Below are 15,130 nucleotides of genomic sequence, written 5' to 3'. Positions count from 1 at the left end.
AAGTAATTCTCGACTGATAAAAATAGTCATTTGTCTAGACTATGATGTGAAACACTCCAGCTTAATATAAGAAAATATTGTAGTATACTACCAAACAGTTTTGTTTTATAATGGCCGATAAGCCTACTAAAGTCTAACCAACTCTATAAAGCTAGATATGTCTACTCATACTAACTTTATTTTGTTTACCTGTGTAGTGCAGTGTGATAATGTGAGTGGGCAAACCAAGAGTTGTTTTCCTTTTACAGAGGAAAATTTGGTGTGCTCCATTTCATAACTTTGAGAGAACAAGATTAACATTCAGCATTGCTTACAGGAATGTTTTCAATGGATTGTCATATATGCCATTTACTAACCATTCACCTGAAGGATGTGGGTCTGATACAGCTCTTCATAGCCGTAGGCATGACAGGTGTAATTGCCCATGTGAATAGTTGTTACCTTGGTGATGTAGAGAGAATCATCTTCTCCAAAATCCTATAGATAACAAAAGACAAGAAAGAGGCCTTATTTAGCAAATTTATTTTAAACATCACACAAGACTAAGCTGTCTTTTTCAGCTTGTTTTGATAGGATCTCAACTTGGCAACACAGCTTGAATTTTCAATAGCAAGTTTTGGAGTTCACAAATCAGCGTTTGGGAGGGAATGAGTGACAATTTAAAGCTAAAGTAATGCAGCTAAAGTCATTCAATCGAGAGTGTGAACTTTTCTGCTTGTTGTTAATAAGATGCTCTATGCTTGTAAAAAGATGACAATCTCCAGCCATCTATCAGTAATTTATAGTAGAATTTAATATCCGTCTACTTACTCCAGTTATAACGCAGGCTCCAACTTCTGGATGAGTTAGAGATTGTCTTAATTTATGCTGATTGCTAACACAATACACCATGACCTAGAGTCTAGATGAGAAAGAATTGAAACTATCTGTCAGTTATCTACAAAACACCTTATGTCAAAAAGGATTTCAAAAACAGCCTAGTTAGGAGTTAAGGAGAAAAAAAAGCATTTCTTTCAAAAAAATGTTTTGATTTTTTTAAATTGGTTATGTGTCTTTTCCCTAGCTCTTATCTGCAGCAGCTTTACTTATATTTTATCCATATGTAATATAAAATGAAAGTTATCCCAAAGAAGTTTAGACTCCCATGACTTTGTTGTTAGGTTTGGATATCTGGATATTTTGTCCTTATGCTCTGCTTATTAAGTTATTGCAAGTGATCCCAAACAGGACTATATTGGAGAATAACATACACAGTAGCATCTTTTCTCGTTTCATTAGCATTCAGGCTTCTGCTGCTCTGAAAAGTTTATACTTTTATGCAAAACCCAGAAGGAAACACTTAAAAACCACAGTTAATTAGCTTAAAGAATGATTTTTCCTTAATTAGCTCAATGCATGAAGCATGTTAAATGAAATTCTTTGCAGAATGTCACTGGAGAAGTACAGTAAAATTCCATGCTATGTAAGAAGAGGAAAACAAAATAATACAACAGGATGAATAATAAATAGGGATGCAAAATTACTCCACTGGTCAAAACCCAAGAACGTTTTACCAAACTCCAAATATGGATGCAGGAAGGAAAATTATATATTCAGTATGTATCAGGAAAATCCCTACAGGAAATTTTATATCAGTTATGCCATTCAAATTAAGGGGCTAAGTTCTGTTTCATGCATCAAACTCTCATGTAAGTGAGCGTGGTGGAAATCTGTGTAGGTCAAATATATGTCTTTGTTCAAGACCAGTAAAGACAGTTTCAAAGGGGATGGGACAGATGCATCCAATGCTGTCCCCAAATCCACATGCCTGGAGGTGCTGAGGGAAGCTAAGGATTCACAGTCAGCAAGCTTTACCCCTGAGCAAGCTCTTCATCCAAATCCTTCCATCCACAGCTACTGGGAAGGAGGCTTCTATGATCTCCCCCTGAAGGACTGCCAACCCCAAGTGTTTCAGAAATTGAGTCAGGACCTCACTCTTCCCCCCGCAAAAAATCATGAGCCTGGCTTTAAAATAATGAGATTAAAAATAACATACAACAAAATTGAATTTTTTATTTGTCTTCTGGTTTCTGAGCCCTCAGTGTGCTGTTGTTTCATGTTATAAAGATGTTTCTCTGCAACCATGTGGATTAGAATCTTACTTTATTAAAAAATGAAAGCTGAGATTCTCATTCAATCTCTTGATTCCAGCATCTGGGGCTTAAAAATCAGCAGCTAGAGTTTACAGAAAAACACTGCTACTAACTCTTTTTAATCTCTCTTCCTGAACCCCACCAGGCACCAATAAGGCTATCAATCAGTGGCAGACCATCAGTGGGTAGATAATGTAGCTCTGTTAGTTTTTTTACTGATTACAAGATGGAATAAGGTAAGTGCATGATGCCTGAATGGAGCTTGCCAGTGGGATTAACATACTCCTGATCATGCTCTTTAATGCCTACAAGTCTCACAAGTGACAGAATAACTGTGGACATGGCTACTGTTATTTCTGCTAGCATGACCTTAGCACATAACCTAGTTTTGCCAATGCTCCTTTACAAAGTTGTGTGTCTCCTTCAATTTTTTTGTCTGCCTATTCAAACATCTGCTCAGAATTTGACCCTATGTTGAAATCCTAACCTCAATGAAGGCAATGGGAATTTTGCCATTGACTTCAGTGGAGCCAGTGTTTCACCTTAAAAGTTTAGCCTCATCTATTGGAAATAGCTAATGGAAAGTTAGGGCCTGAACTTGCAAAGCACAGTGCATTGATCATTCCCACTGAGATCAATCACTGTCTTATATCATAAATCTGTATTCAGGGGAAAATGTATACAATTTCCAAAGTCCTATCTAACAATATAACATGCAAGATACAACTCAGCAAATTGTACTGCATGACTCCTAGAAACTAGGCCATTTGTGTTGTAGCAAAGATTTATTTTAGGTAATCTATATGCTGAGACTTATTCAGGTAAAGTGCAAACTCAGGCCACAGTTCCAAAGGACAGAAGTAAATCTATATACAGTAGATTCACATACCTCCTCTGAATTTGGCAGAAAGAAGACTAGAATCCACATCTCTTATCTGTCCCAGGTGAGTGCCACAATTATCAGGCTAAAGAGTCATTCTTTCTCTCTTTCGCTCAATGAATATTCATGTATTTATACAAGATGGAACAGCTTCAATGGGGAGACTGACTGCTACCTCCCTCTCCCCCAAATAGACTATAGTCTGCTGGTTTGGGCTCTCACCTAGGAAGCGTGTATCTGAGTTCAAGTCCCTGCTCCAGAGTAGGAATTCAAACCTGGGTCCTAACCGCTGGGTAAAGTGTCCTAACCGCTGGGTAAAGGTTATAAATACACATGCCAAACATTTTCAGAACAGAGCCAAATATTTTCCTTTTTTCAGATTGCTGGCCAAACTGAAAAATCAACTATTCACTCAGATCTAGGTGGCAACCAGGTTTTTTAAAAAAAATTGCCAGATAAGCCATCTGCATATTTATATAGGATATTTAACATTTTTGAAAGCTAATCCTAGACGCAGCTCAAACTGAGTATAGATCAATAAAAGTAAGATGGCTACTTTTATGGAATGATTTATAAGGAGCTATAGAAAAACAAGACAATAAAATATTTTTTTCAAGTGATGTTTCCCGATAGCCATTTCTGAATAATGTTTTAAATGTTTGGTTGGTGCTCTGTAATTGTCTTCTTTATGAATGATTTATTTTCTGTGATACATACAAATGTATTCATACAAGCAAAGATCCTTCCAAAAACAAACAGATGCAAGATTATACTATTATTCCACTCTTCAAATATATTGTTCCTCTAAAGAAAAGTTCTTTTCTTAAAAGCATGGTTTTTTACTTTTAAAAGCTATTTTCTGGTTCTTAATAAAGAAGGTTATCTTATGATTAAGATAATATCATGCTTTAATGTCAAACACAGTGGGGTAATATTTGCAGTGTGTAGGCTGTTCTGCATATACAGTAAATCCCCATGACTGAAGATAAAAGCATTACTCGGGATGACCGATATCAAGATCTGGGAGTATTACATTCTATCCCGATGCTATATATTGTCTACAGAAAGAATATTGTATTTTGTAACATTAACGACTGCTTTTTGCATCTTATCGTTTCTCTTTCTTGTTCCCTAGGGATGTGATCAGTTAGTACATCAGGATTTTACATTTACATATACACATTGTAACAAATAGGGAATATCTGTATTGTTTATGAATATGATGTATATTCTGTGTGCTAATGATGGGTTATTTGCTATGGAGTTAGAGCAAAAAGGCGTTGTTAAAGGATCCAAGGAAGAAAGGTAAAACAATGGCCTAGATAAGGAGCATCCCAACAAACAATCTAACCCAATGGCCGGGTTACAATCACCAAAAGGTGACTTCTAAATCACAAACCTGGTGACACAGCTCTTTTGCCAAGGTTGAGAAGAGAGAGATCAAGGAAACTAAACCATTACAGGACCCCGGGCCTAGAAAAGGGAAAGGATTTGGGTGAGCTAAGAAGGTCTGTCCAGCGAGAGCACACAGGTGTGCAAAGCAACACACAGACAGAGAGGGCATACTGAGACCAGGACAGTCTGCTTCTCCCAGCCAGAGATGGAGTTTGGCTGACCTGAGGGGAACTTATAGAAGCTGTTAGGAAAGATTAAAGTGTAAGTAAGTCCCATGTATATAGGCCTCTGATTCATGTTATCCCTTTGCTCTATGTGCTTTGCATGAATGAATAAATGTTGGGGGAATGAATAAACACTGCTTTGCTTTAAAGACACAGTTTTTGAGTCGCTTGAATCAGCTCACAGGTCAAAGGTCCCTGAAGTGAAAGGGCTTACAGGTGCCTAACACAGTTGGGCCTGTTACGTTAACATGGTTGAAAAACAGAGGGACTACAGCTTAGAGAGCCAGTCTAGGAGCGTCTGGTTCCAACAGTGAGGTACAGGAAACCAAGCACCTCAGGGGGGTTAAGGTGCCATTTGCCCAAGAACTGTGATACGCACACACATACACACACGCATCCACCCATATCAGAAGAACACTATTTAGGTTGCAAAGTCAAGCACTGAAAGTTAGGTAATGCCAGAATTAAGGTTGCCTTTGTATGTGGAACGATGTGATAATCTCATTATAAAACAACTGTTAAATGTTCTAGTAAAAACCTTTGTTTTTCAGCAGGTTCATGATAAATTCAAGCAGTGACAGATGCTACATTCTACAGCCTGTATCACTTTCCCCCTCTTTGAAATAAAAAAAGCTGTACTCTCTAGTGAGTATCATTTACATTTTGCAGTTACCCTTCAAATAAAGGATTGATAATTCAATCTCTGAATACATTCAAACTTTGCAAAATTAAAAGCCAGTGTTTTAAATTGCTCAGAGCGTGGTAGTATATTTAGCAATCTTCAAAAGTCATTATCACACAGTCAATTTTAAAACAAAACTATTCTAGACAAATGACACATGCCTTCTCTGCATTCCATTTCCTTTCCATCTGTACTGATTACCAAGGTATTGATCTCTCTAAACAAAACAGCTTTCATGTTTATTTATCCTACTCCTCCTTCCCAATACATTCATTGATATTATGATCTGCTATGGGTCTGAGACACCACACTTAGAGATGTGTAAAATGATGTTTGTAAATTCAGTTCACATTTTGCTTTAGGTGAAACAATTTCATTCACAATCCAATATATGATTGTAATGTCACAAGTCCTGTACTGCTGCATCAGTGAATGAAGCTGAAAGGGAATGAGTAGAAAACTTTGACTCATTGGGTTCAATCCCCAAAGTGACACATCTCTTTGCTTATGCACCTAGGAGCAGGTGGAGGAAAGTTCAAAGAAAGCATTGACATTTTCTGGCTTCCAATCCTGGAGGGCAGTTTGGCCCACTGTACATATTAGAGTAGGTTCACGGCTGCTTCACATGTACACACTTCTTAGACTGAGCTGGGAGGACTGGATGGCATAGAACAAGCTACACCAACTCAGGGTCACCTAAATCTCTTTTTCACACACACATTCACATTGTGTGGACAGACCAGAAATGCACATCATGTACTATTATAATTATGTATTGAACAGTCTTAGTGTGCCAGGTGCTGAAGAAAGCATACACAAACTCCTGGTTCTTTTACCCATGCCTCTCATTTTTGAGACATTTTGAGTCATTTTGCGCTGATGCAGGATCAAGTATACCTAGACCATCCCTGACAGGTGTTTGTCTAACTGGTTCTTAAAACGGTCCAAGGATGGGGATTCCACAGCTTCCCTTGGTAGCCTAGTCCAGAGCTTAACTACTTGTAGAGTTAGAAATGTTTTCCTAATACCTAATTCAAATCTCCCTTGCTGCAGATTAAGCCCTTTGCTTCTTGTTCTATCTTCATAATCTTTAGTATGGCCTTCCTTTAGGATCCTCCTCACACACTGTGAACCACTAGATGTGGGCCTTGGCATGGTGAGAGGAATGCCTTCACCAAACTATTCTGTCACAGCATTTAGGCTTATCACATTGTGGTCTCACCTCACAGCAGGGACAAATTTTGTGCACATCTTTCTTTAGTGGGTTATTGCTGAAATAGTGTATTAAAGATGGATTTGAATGTGGTCTGGGTGATCACTTTCACATGTTTAGTTCTTTCCGTGGTCATGACCCCTTAGCAAAAGGAACAACTGTGGCTCCCCTCTGAAAGAGGGTGGGAATGGATGATGGGGCTCACATTGGGGTTATGAACTGCTCTGTGCTGTGTGGGCCACTGCCCTGCTCAAACGTCCTGTGTGACAGGGCAGGTATGGTGGGCCATAAGAGAGGGGCCAGGCAGATCCAGTGCTATATAATTCGGACCTCTGGGAGTGGGGGCAGCTTTAGTGAAATATAGAACTACTTCAGCCATTTAGAATGGCTCTGCAGATTCAGGGGGATTCTGCCTTCTGCCTTCCTCCTGCATACTTAACCAAGGCCTGGTCTGGGTACTTGAGCTAGATGCTAGGCTAACGTAACAAGGATGCAGAGGGAGCTCCAAGTTACAAATACAGTTCTGGCTTTGGATTTTGAACACCCGCAAGTATAGTCTTTGCTGGTTTGCCGATTGTAAAGATTTGTACACCTTCAGTCAGGGTTTGAATTTTTAATCCACCCAAACTTCAGAGCAGATCAGACCTGAGGGTCTGGTTTGAGCCCAGCTCTATTTATAATGTTTGTGTGTGAAAATGTCTGGATTGTCTAAAATGCTTCATCTTGCTGCCTTATCTATCTAGTGAAAACATGATGTGCTCCACACCTCTCTCATTGACCCAGAGTTTGAAATTCTACTCATACTTGATTTTAACTAGCATCAGCTTCCCACAGCTGATAAACACCTGTCTAAAGGGTGACTGAAGAGGCCCTGTAGATTTCTAATTTGATGATGATAAAGAGCTACCATTGCCAGTAATTACCTACAGCTGTCAAAGGGGTTGATATCAAGCCCTGGCAAGACATACAACCTCAGCTAATGATATTCTTGTCATATTAGTCCATCAGAACTTATATGATATGAAATATCCCTACAAAAGCAAGAACAAAGCATCATCATTCGAGCTGTTAAATGCATGTCATAGACCAGATGGGACATGACTTCCTGTCCCCCGTCTCTCTAGAACTGAGCTTTTTCAAAATCATTGTTTATAGCATCTCAGGGTTAATTTTATGCAATATATGTATCACTACAGGGAAAGAAACAGTGTCATAATTTATTGATGACCAATATTGTGATTAAAATTTGGTTAAATCATTTTTTTTTTTTTTGTATTCTGAAAATCTTGCATGATCCTCAGAGTCCCAGGAATAGCCATCTGATAACGTTTAAAACAAAACGTATCCAAGCATTTAATGAGATTATTATAATGCAAACTCTACGCTTATCACTTTGAAAATGATTTCTCCATCCTAACCAAATGTCTCATCTTTTTTACAATAGATTCATGAGTGAGTCATATGAAAACTAAATTAGTCATGGACTCTTAAATCACTTTCTTTCACTCTTTTAATATTTCATTTCCAGAGACAAGCTGAGAACTTATGCTTCATTAGAATTAGTTGTTCTTGGCTTTACACATGCTTATTGTGACAGATATTGCAATTTCCTGCAATATCTTTGGGAGATCTTACTCTATTAACTTTATGTATTGTTGTGAGCCAGGGATTGCATGTAATTCCCTGGGGGAGAGTCACCCCAGCCCTTCAGGGACTAAGAACAGTGAAGGATGATTAGGCAAATTCACTCAGGTTGCAACACCTCCATGGAGGTAGCACTACTTGGGGAGAGACTCATAGACAAACACCTGTCAGGGATGGTGTAGATAATACTTAGTCCTGCCTCAGTGCAGGGAACTGAACTAGGTGACCCCCTATTGAGGTTCCTTCCAGTCCTACATTTCTATGATTCTGTGATGTAAATAAATAAATAGTCTGTGTTTAAACTGACACAGGGCCTTCTTCCTGATCCAGCAAATGGACAGAACCCTCTGTCCAAGGAGGCTGGGGGACAATCCTTCCAAAAGGGTTGTGAAGATTGACACCTATCAGAGCCTGAGGTTGGATTTGGTGGGGATGATCGCTGGTAAGCTCATTAGCAGGCATGTAACATCCATCTGTTCTTGTTTTTAGTATGTTTTCTCTGCCTTGCTTTCACCTTAAGAATAAACATGCTTGCTTAGAAACAGCTGTGTGGTAACTTCTAACTGTTGACGCTTACGTTTTTAATAGCCTTTGATGAGCAAGCAAAGTGCTGATAGAGGCTTGTTTAGGCAGTCTAGTTTGCTGAGAATAACACACTGTAGGCAGGGAACTGTGCAGCCTGGAAAAACCCCAGTCAGGAGGGAGAGACATGTGGGTCTCCCCTCAAGAAAGGAGCCAGCAGCCTTGAGTGGGAGCTCTTGGTGGACCATGGAGGGGAAATACAGGTGCACTTGATGGAGAATTTAGTTTTTCTTTTTCTAGTATTGTATCTTTGTACCTAGTACCCTTGTACCTAGTATTGAACTTTTAGGTGCTACCTCAATACAAATAATAATATTAATTAATTGCTACCCCCCATCCCTCATGCTATTACTGGACTCGACAGTCTTTGGGGTCCAAAGGACAGAGACAGTGAATGTGGATGATCCCTATGCTTCTCCATGCAGGACACGGGAGATCCATGCCTAAAGGGGACCTTCTGCAAATGGATTCAGGAAACAGGGATTTTTTCCCCGACTATATCAGAGCACTCTTGTAATAAGAAGTGACCACTTTTAGACAGCATTCTGTTACAAGAAGGCTATTCCCTCCTTTAATATTACTAATTCCACTAAAAGACAACGTGCCTAATGAAAGGTAGGGGAACTGCCTGAACCACTGATGCAATTTAAGTACCAGATGTAGGAAGGTTCATCTTTCATTTAGGCTCGGCCTCCACCATAAGAGCTTCTGGACCCCCTTCTGGAACTGCTGGGGTTCTAATCCTCTGAAATAATTCCAACACTGGGCTAAACAATTTCTGGACTAGAATGTCTGAGGTTTAGCATAGATGCATGAAGTGGGGATGAGAATGGAAGGCACGTTCTCCCCTGTCTTGCAGCATTGCAAAGTGTGAGGCACTTTTTAGCCAGGGACAACAGAAACCCAAAAGGAGAAAGGGAGAGTTGAGGCACGGGCCTGTTACCACTCCAGAATGACCAGCATAAGGTGCTGAAGAGGGAGCATAACCTGCACTCTTTCAAAGCAGCAGGCGCACTCCCAGAGACATCAGAAATAAATAACAAAGCCCCAAATTCTACTGTTCCTGGCAAAGACATAGGAAGGTTCAAAACCTCTCGTTGATCTAAATTTTCATCATACATGTTGATTTTTTACTGAGAACAAAACGGCCTTATGTCCTAAAACTGCGTGCTTCAAAGGCCCAAATGAACAGCCAGACATTTCTCATGTTGGTATTTCTGTGTTTGCACTAACAACCTATTTAATTTTAGCCTCTGAACCAGAACAGAAATATTCCACTAAAGGCACCAAATAGATACAAGATCTGTGAACCATATTATGATGGCAGTACAAGAGATTATGCACCCTGAAAACATCATAAATATCAATTTTCTATTTAACCTTCACCATCTAGGGCTCTGAAACTGTGAATCTAGTCAGCAGGGATCTTCTTCTAACCATCAAGAAGGCTTATCAGAACTAAATGGGCCGTTGTGGGACATCAAAATACACAGATTTTGTTAACTGCCCCTTGCACCCATGGAGAGGATACATGCAAAAGGGCTTGTCCTGTCAGCCTCTTCTGCTATTTGAACTCTCACAGGGCAGGAACTACAAAACAGAAGCCGAGATCCCCAGGGTCTACATGGGGAAAGATATCCAGAGCTGACAGATGACTACAATTCTGTCATCTTTTAAAACCGTAGACTGCAGTTCATTTGTGTATATATATGCTTGCCTGCTTTAACTTTGGAATAACTCTATCCCAGTTAATAAATCTTTAGATGTTTTTTTACAGGATTGACTACCAGCATTGTCTTTGGTAAGTGATCTAAAGTACAAATTGATCTGGGATACATGACTGCTGTGCTAGAACTGAGAGCAACCTGAGTATTTTGAGATCTTTGGTGTATACACTGTATAGCAACCAACTATCCCTAAGTCCAGCTTGCCTGGGTGGCAAGATAGACTGAAGGGGACTGTCTGTCTGTTCCCCATAGTAAGATTGTTGTGCTTCAGGAGTTCACATTTGTTAGTAGGTTGGGGAAATCTAATTATAGAACACACAGCCAGTTGGGGTCTCTGCCCTGCTTCCTGCAGTCTGTCCTGAGGCTGGCACTTGCAGTCGTGACCACTCCAGACAGTCTGACAGTAGCTAAATGATGGTTTTCAATCTGCAAAAGCTTGCCTTTTTTGTTTTCAATCAAGAAGGTAAGAACTAAAATGTTCTACTTTGTTGTGAAGCAGTGGAAATGTGATTTCTTTTTACTGGTTTTGCAGGCAGTGTCTCTCGGACTTTTTAAAAATCTTTTCAGTGCTGTGCTTTGTTCAGAACTGATGTGTCTTTAAATGTGATTATTTGCAGCTGATGAGCATGACAGCCCATGTTAGTCATTGCAGATGGCTGCATATAACCGGAAGTGCCTTGAGTTTCTGAAGTGATGTACTGTACCATCTCATGATACAGCAGTTGAATCATTAGGAGAAAACACTGGCCTTAATTTTTAAAACTGGGGGTGACTAAAATCAGGCATATATTTAAGCACCTAAAAAGTAGCTTGATTTTCAGAGGTGCTGAGCCAACGACTCCCATCGCAGCTGTGGGTCCATATAAAAATCAGGCCACATATTTATGTGTCAAATTGTGGAGTTAAGCGCAAATTTGAAAATGTATGCCTCTGATCTCAAAATTGCAGTGAAAGGCATGAAAGCTGAAGAAAGTATGGAGAAAAGATCAGTTATGTAATACTGATACAGTATGATCAGAAATGCAATAATTTAATGTTATGTAAAACCAGTATCATATATAAAAGTCTTTCAGACTTCTGGGTTTTCTCAACATGAAATGTTTGAAAGGGTGCCATTGTGTCTATTCCAATATCTATTTTATAGGGTGAGTGGTGCTAGAGGCTGTTCTGAAGGTCAACAAATTGAATCTTTGAAGAGCTATTTTGCAAGTGACTACTAGGGATACTCTTGTAAAACCAGTGAGCTGGCTGAAGCCCAACCCAGACAAGATGGAGGTGATGCTGGTGGGAAAGGGGAAACACTAAAGAATTGTTCCCAGTCTTGGGAGCGGTGCCTTCCCTTTGCAAAGGGGCTTCTCAGTCTTGGGGGGGAGGTACCTTGGATCCCGACTAGCTGCTGAATCTCCAGTTAGCAGCAGTGACTGGAAGTATTTTTTTCACTTTGCCTGGCTAAAAGATTGCAGACTTTTGTCTCTGATCCAGACTTCATAACAACTACAGTGGTAACTGGCAATCAAGTAGCTAGCAGGAATGAAAAATTCCCAGATTGATAACCTTCTTGAGGAAGATTAAACTACTGCAGTGCACTCTATATGGGGTTACTGCTGAAGACAACTTCGAAACTGCACTCATTTTATATATTTTATCCCTCTTATTTGTCTCCTTTCTAAGGTAAACAATCCCCATCTTTTAACCTCTCTTCACGAGAGAGTTTTCCCATTATATTCATCATCCTGTTCTAAACTTGCTCATATTCTGTAACCTCTGTTTGAGATGAGATGACCAGAACTGCACACAGTACTCCAGATGAGGGAATGCCATCACTTTATAAAATAGCATTATAATCTCACACATTTTCAGAGTAAGAATATCAAAAAGAGTGAAAAGTGTTGAATGAAAGGTTTGTTATTTTTTTTTTAAATCCAATTTAATAAAAAAACCATAATGCTAGAGGGTTATTTAGAATTGCTAGTAGACAGCTCTATAAAAGGAAAAACTGGGGGCATAATGGAGAGTTTAGCACGTGCGCTGTTTTCCTGATAACTCCTGTCCTGCTGTACTTGTCACAAAATAGACTAATTGACACACACAAGCTATAGTTAACAGATTATATGCTGCATTTTGTTAACTCCTGGGAGCATGTTCTTTAAGGGAAATTATTGATTTTTCATCAAACAACTAGAAAGATTAGTCACAAACTAGCTGTTAAGTACTCCTGCTTCCTTGCATTTAATTCCCTGGTCTTCAACAAGGAAGCAATGAACTTTTGGGGTTTGCCTTTGTCCCTAAATCAAATCTTCAGACAACACATAACTTTCATTCTATCCAGCATCAGAATCAAACCTATATATTACTAATATGTTATTAAAAAAACCCAACATATTTTTGAACTAATAGGGATTTAAATGAAACTGTACAGATTAATGTGAAATGAGTAATAGAAGGCAGAGATTAATTTATGTATTAGCTACCTATGTGTTACTTGACAAGCCAACAAGTTCTTGTCTTCTTGGATTCTGCAGTCCATTTGTGACAATTAAATTGTGAACCCAATTCTTTGCATATCTTTTCTTTCCATATTTCTGGAGGAGACACAGTTATTTTATAAATTTAGATAAATTCCACGTCTCTACTGAAACAGAAGAGTTTAAAACCATTCTGTGTACCAGTTCTTTACATAGACCAATATGAAACAGCTCTGGAGATGCTATAAATGTAGTGAGGCCTATAACTTGATTTATTATATTTTGGACTAAGGAGTGGTTTCCTAATTAAATATATTAGCAAAAGCTCTGATTGTTTTTGGAGAGCAAAATGATACATTTTAGAAATAAAACAACTTAATTGTTTAAATCTTTATAATTAGATGACCTGTTATTGCTATACATCTCAACTATACATCTCAATTAAGGGTCAAATATAAAAAATACATTTTCTTTATAAGAAAATTGATGCAACTTATACTTCATAGTCACAAAGATTTTCCTTATGGTTAAATATTATTTTGGTGTTTAAGGCACTCCTGAATGTTTGCAAGGGGGAAAAAAAACATTTAATTACAAGTGTCATTAGGATGGCATTTTGTAATAGCTATGTGACTGAATTCATTAACAGAGCTCTTATCAGATAAGACCAGGCAAATTATTATTGTGTTACTAATGAAAGCTTCTAATTAAATAAGCAGCAAAAAGTGATTAATATTTTGTTGCCAATAAAAATGTCTCAAAAATATTATAAAGAAAAAGGGCATATAAATAAGAAGTTTCTTTTTTAATCTTCTAGTTTTAGTTTCTATGTAAATTCAGGATTAATTCAGTCTTTTCTTGTGTGTCTTTCTCAATTCCTATTTGATTTAGATCATATTTCTATCTTCTCACAGTACATTTATCAAGAGACTGAACAGAACAGTAAAATACAGCTAAATCACTTAGTCATAGAGTATTCCTAGTTCTATACCAAAGCTTGCTGGAAGGATTCTGATTACCACTCCTGGTCGTGTTTATATTTTGATGTGGTTCCCTGTATAACCATTAGTAGTTAGAGGAAGGAGCGTTTAATTGAAGTATAAAATGTGGGTTTTTTAAAGTACATGAAGATCCAGTAGGTTTGTGTGCAATTGCAACTGTGCCAGAAGCAAGGAGATTTCCTTGAAGTTAAAAAGGTACAATTAATCTCCTGCTGCATTTCCAATTAGCCAAATTGCTAACCTGATTGTGAAAAGCAGAAATGCAATTGAATTTCTGCTTCAGGCATACTAAAAGAAAAAACTGAAGTAATTTAATTAACTGACTTCAAGTATATTAAGAAGCATAATGTCTTTGCTTTCTTTCCCCCAATGCTTTTAAATAGAACATTGAATAATGTGAATTTCAGTACTCACAAGAGACAGTGCAAAGCATCAGAGTCAACCTTTAAACTGTCTAATGTAGCCCAAATCCAACTGGAGCAGTGGTGCACAAATATCTGAAAGATATTTCACCCATATCGCAAACCTGAATGGCAAACATTGCTAGTCTTTCCAGTTCCATGTGCTCAGTGAATTCACTCAAGAAACACCTATGCACTTGTACCAAGGTGCAACATCATCATCTCAAATGCAACTTCATGTTGCTTGGGATGCAATGTTGCAAGATTGTGACAAAATGGAATGACCTTGGGAAGTGGTGTCATGCCAGCATGCCACGGTTTGTGCAGAGCACGGAGCAGCAAAGGAAGTGATGCTAAATTCTGGAAACACCTGCAGAGACTGGTGCCTCGTTTTCAGAAATGAGCAGCACGGACACACTGAGGCTTCATATGTTCACATCCCAGTTCCATACCTGACGAATGGGCTGAGAATGACAATTTTATGGACATGAGATTCCCCCACTCGGAGAAAGCTGATTAAATGGCGTATAGGGAGGGTGTAAGACTTGCAGCCAGTTTCCACAGATTTTCCCTACACTTAGATGATAGTTATTGAGAGGTATCTATTAGTAAATGGTGACTTTCAAGTGGCAACCACTGTATTCATCCTTCAGATATCCTCCTCCTGACCAGTGCTTGAAACACACAGCCTCTCCCCAACTGCTAGAGGATGTATGTGAACCCACAGGGTCCATTAGATTATTCTGATAAAGGGCTTGAGGTGAAAGATAATTCCAAAATCTAC

General features: G+C 38.7%; 1 protein-coding gene across 2 annotated transcripts in view; it reads right to left on the bottom strand.

The window, feature by feature from the left end:
• Positions 1-15,130, bottom strand: part of FSTL4 (follistatin like 4) — a 431,301-nt gene that overhangs the window by 44,293 nt on the left and 371,878 nt on the right. For both annotated transcript variants that reach the window (XM_067566476.1, XM_067566477.1), the window contains exon 8: positions 357-477. In XM_067566476.1, coding sequence (XP_067422577.1) covers positions 357-477 — 121 coding nt within the window. The remainder of the gene's footprint in view (positions 1-356; positions 478-15,130) is intronic.

The sequence above is a fragment of the Emydura macquarii genome, unplaced genomic scaffold, assembly GCF_026122565.2.
Source record: "Emydura macquarii macquarii isolate MOO-44397 ecotype Brisbane River unplaced genomic scaffold, CSIRO-AGI_Emac_v2 contig_2768, whole genome shotgun sequence".
NCBI lineage: Eukaryota > Metazoa > Chordata > Testudines > Chelidae > Emydura > Emydura macquarii.
This window is presented reverse-complemented; position numbering and strand designations above follow the sequence as displayed.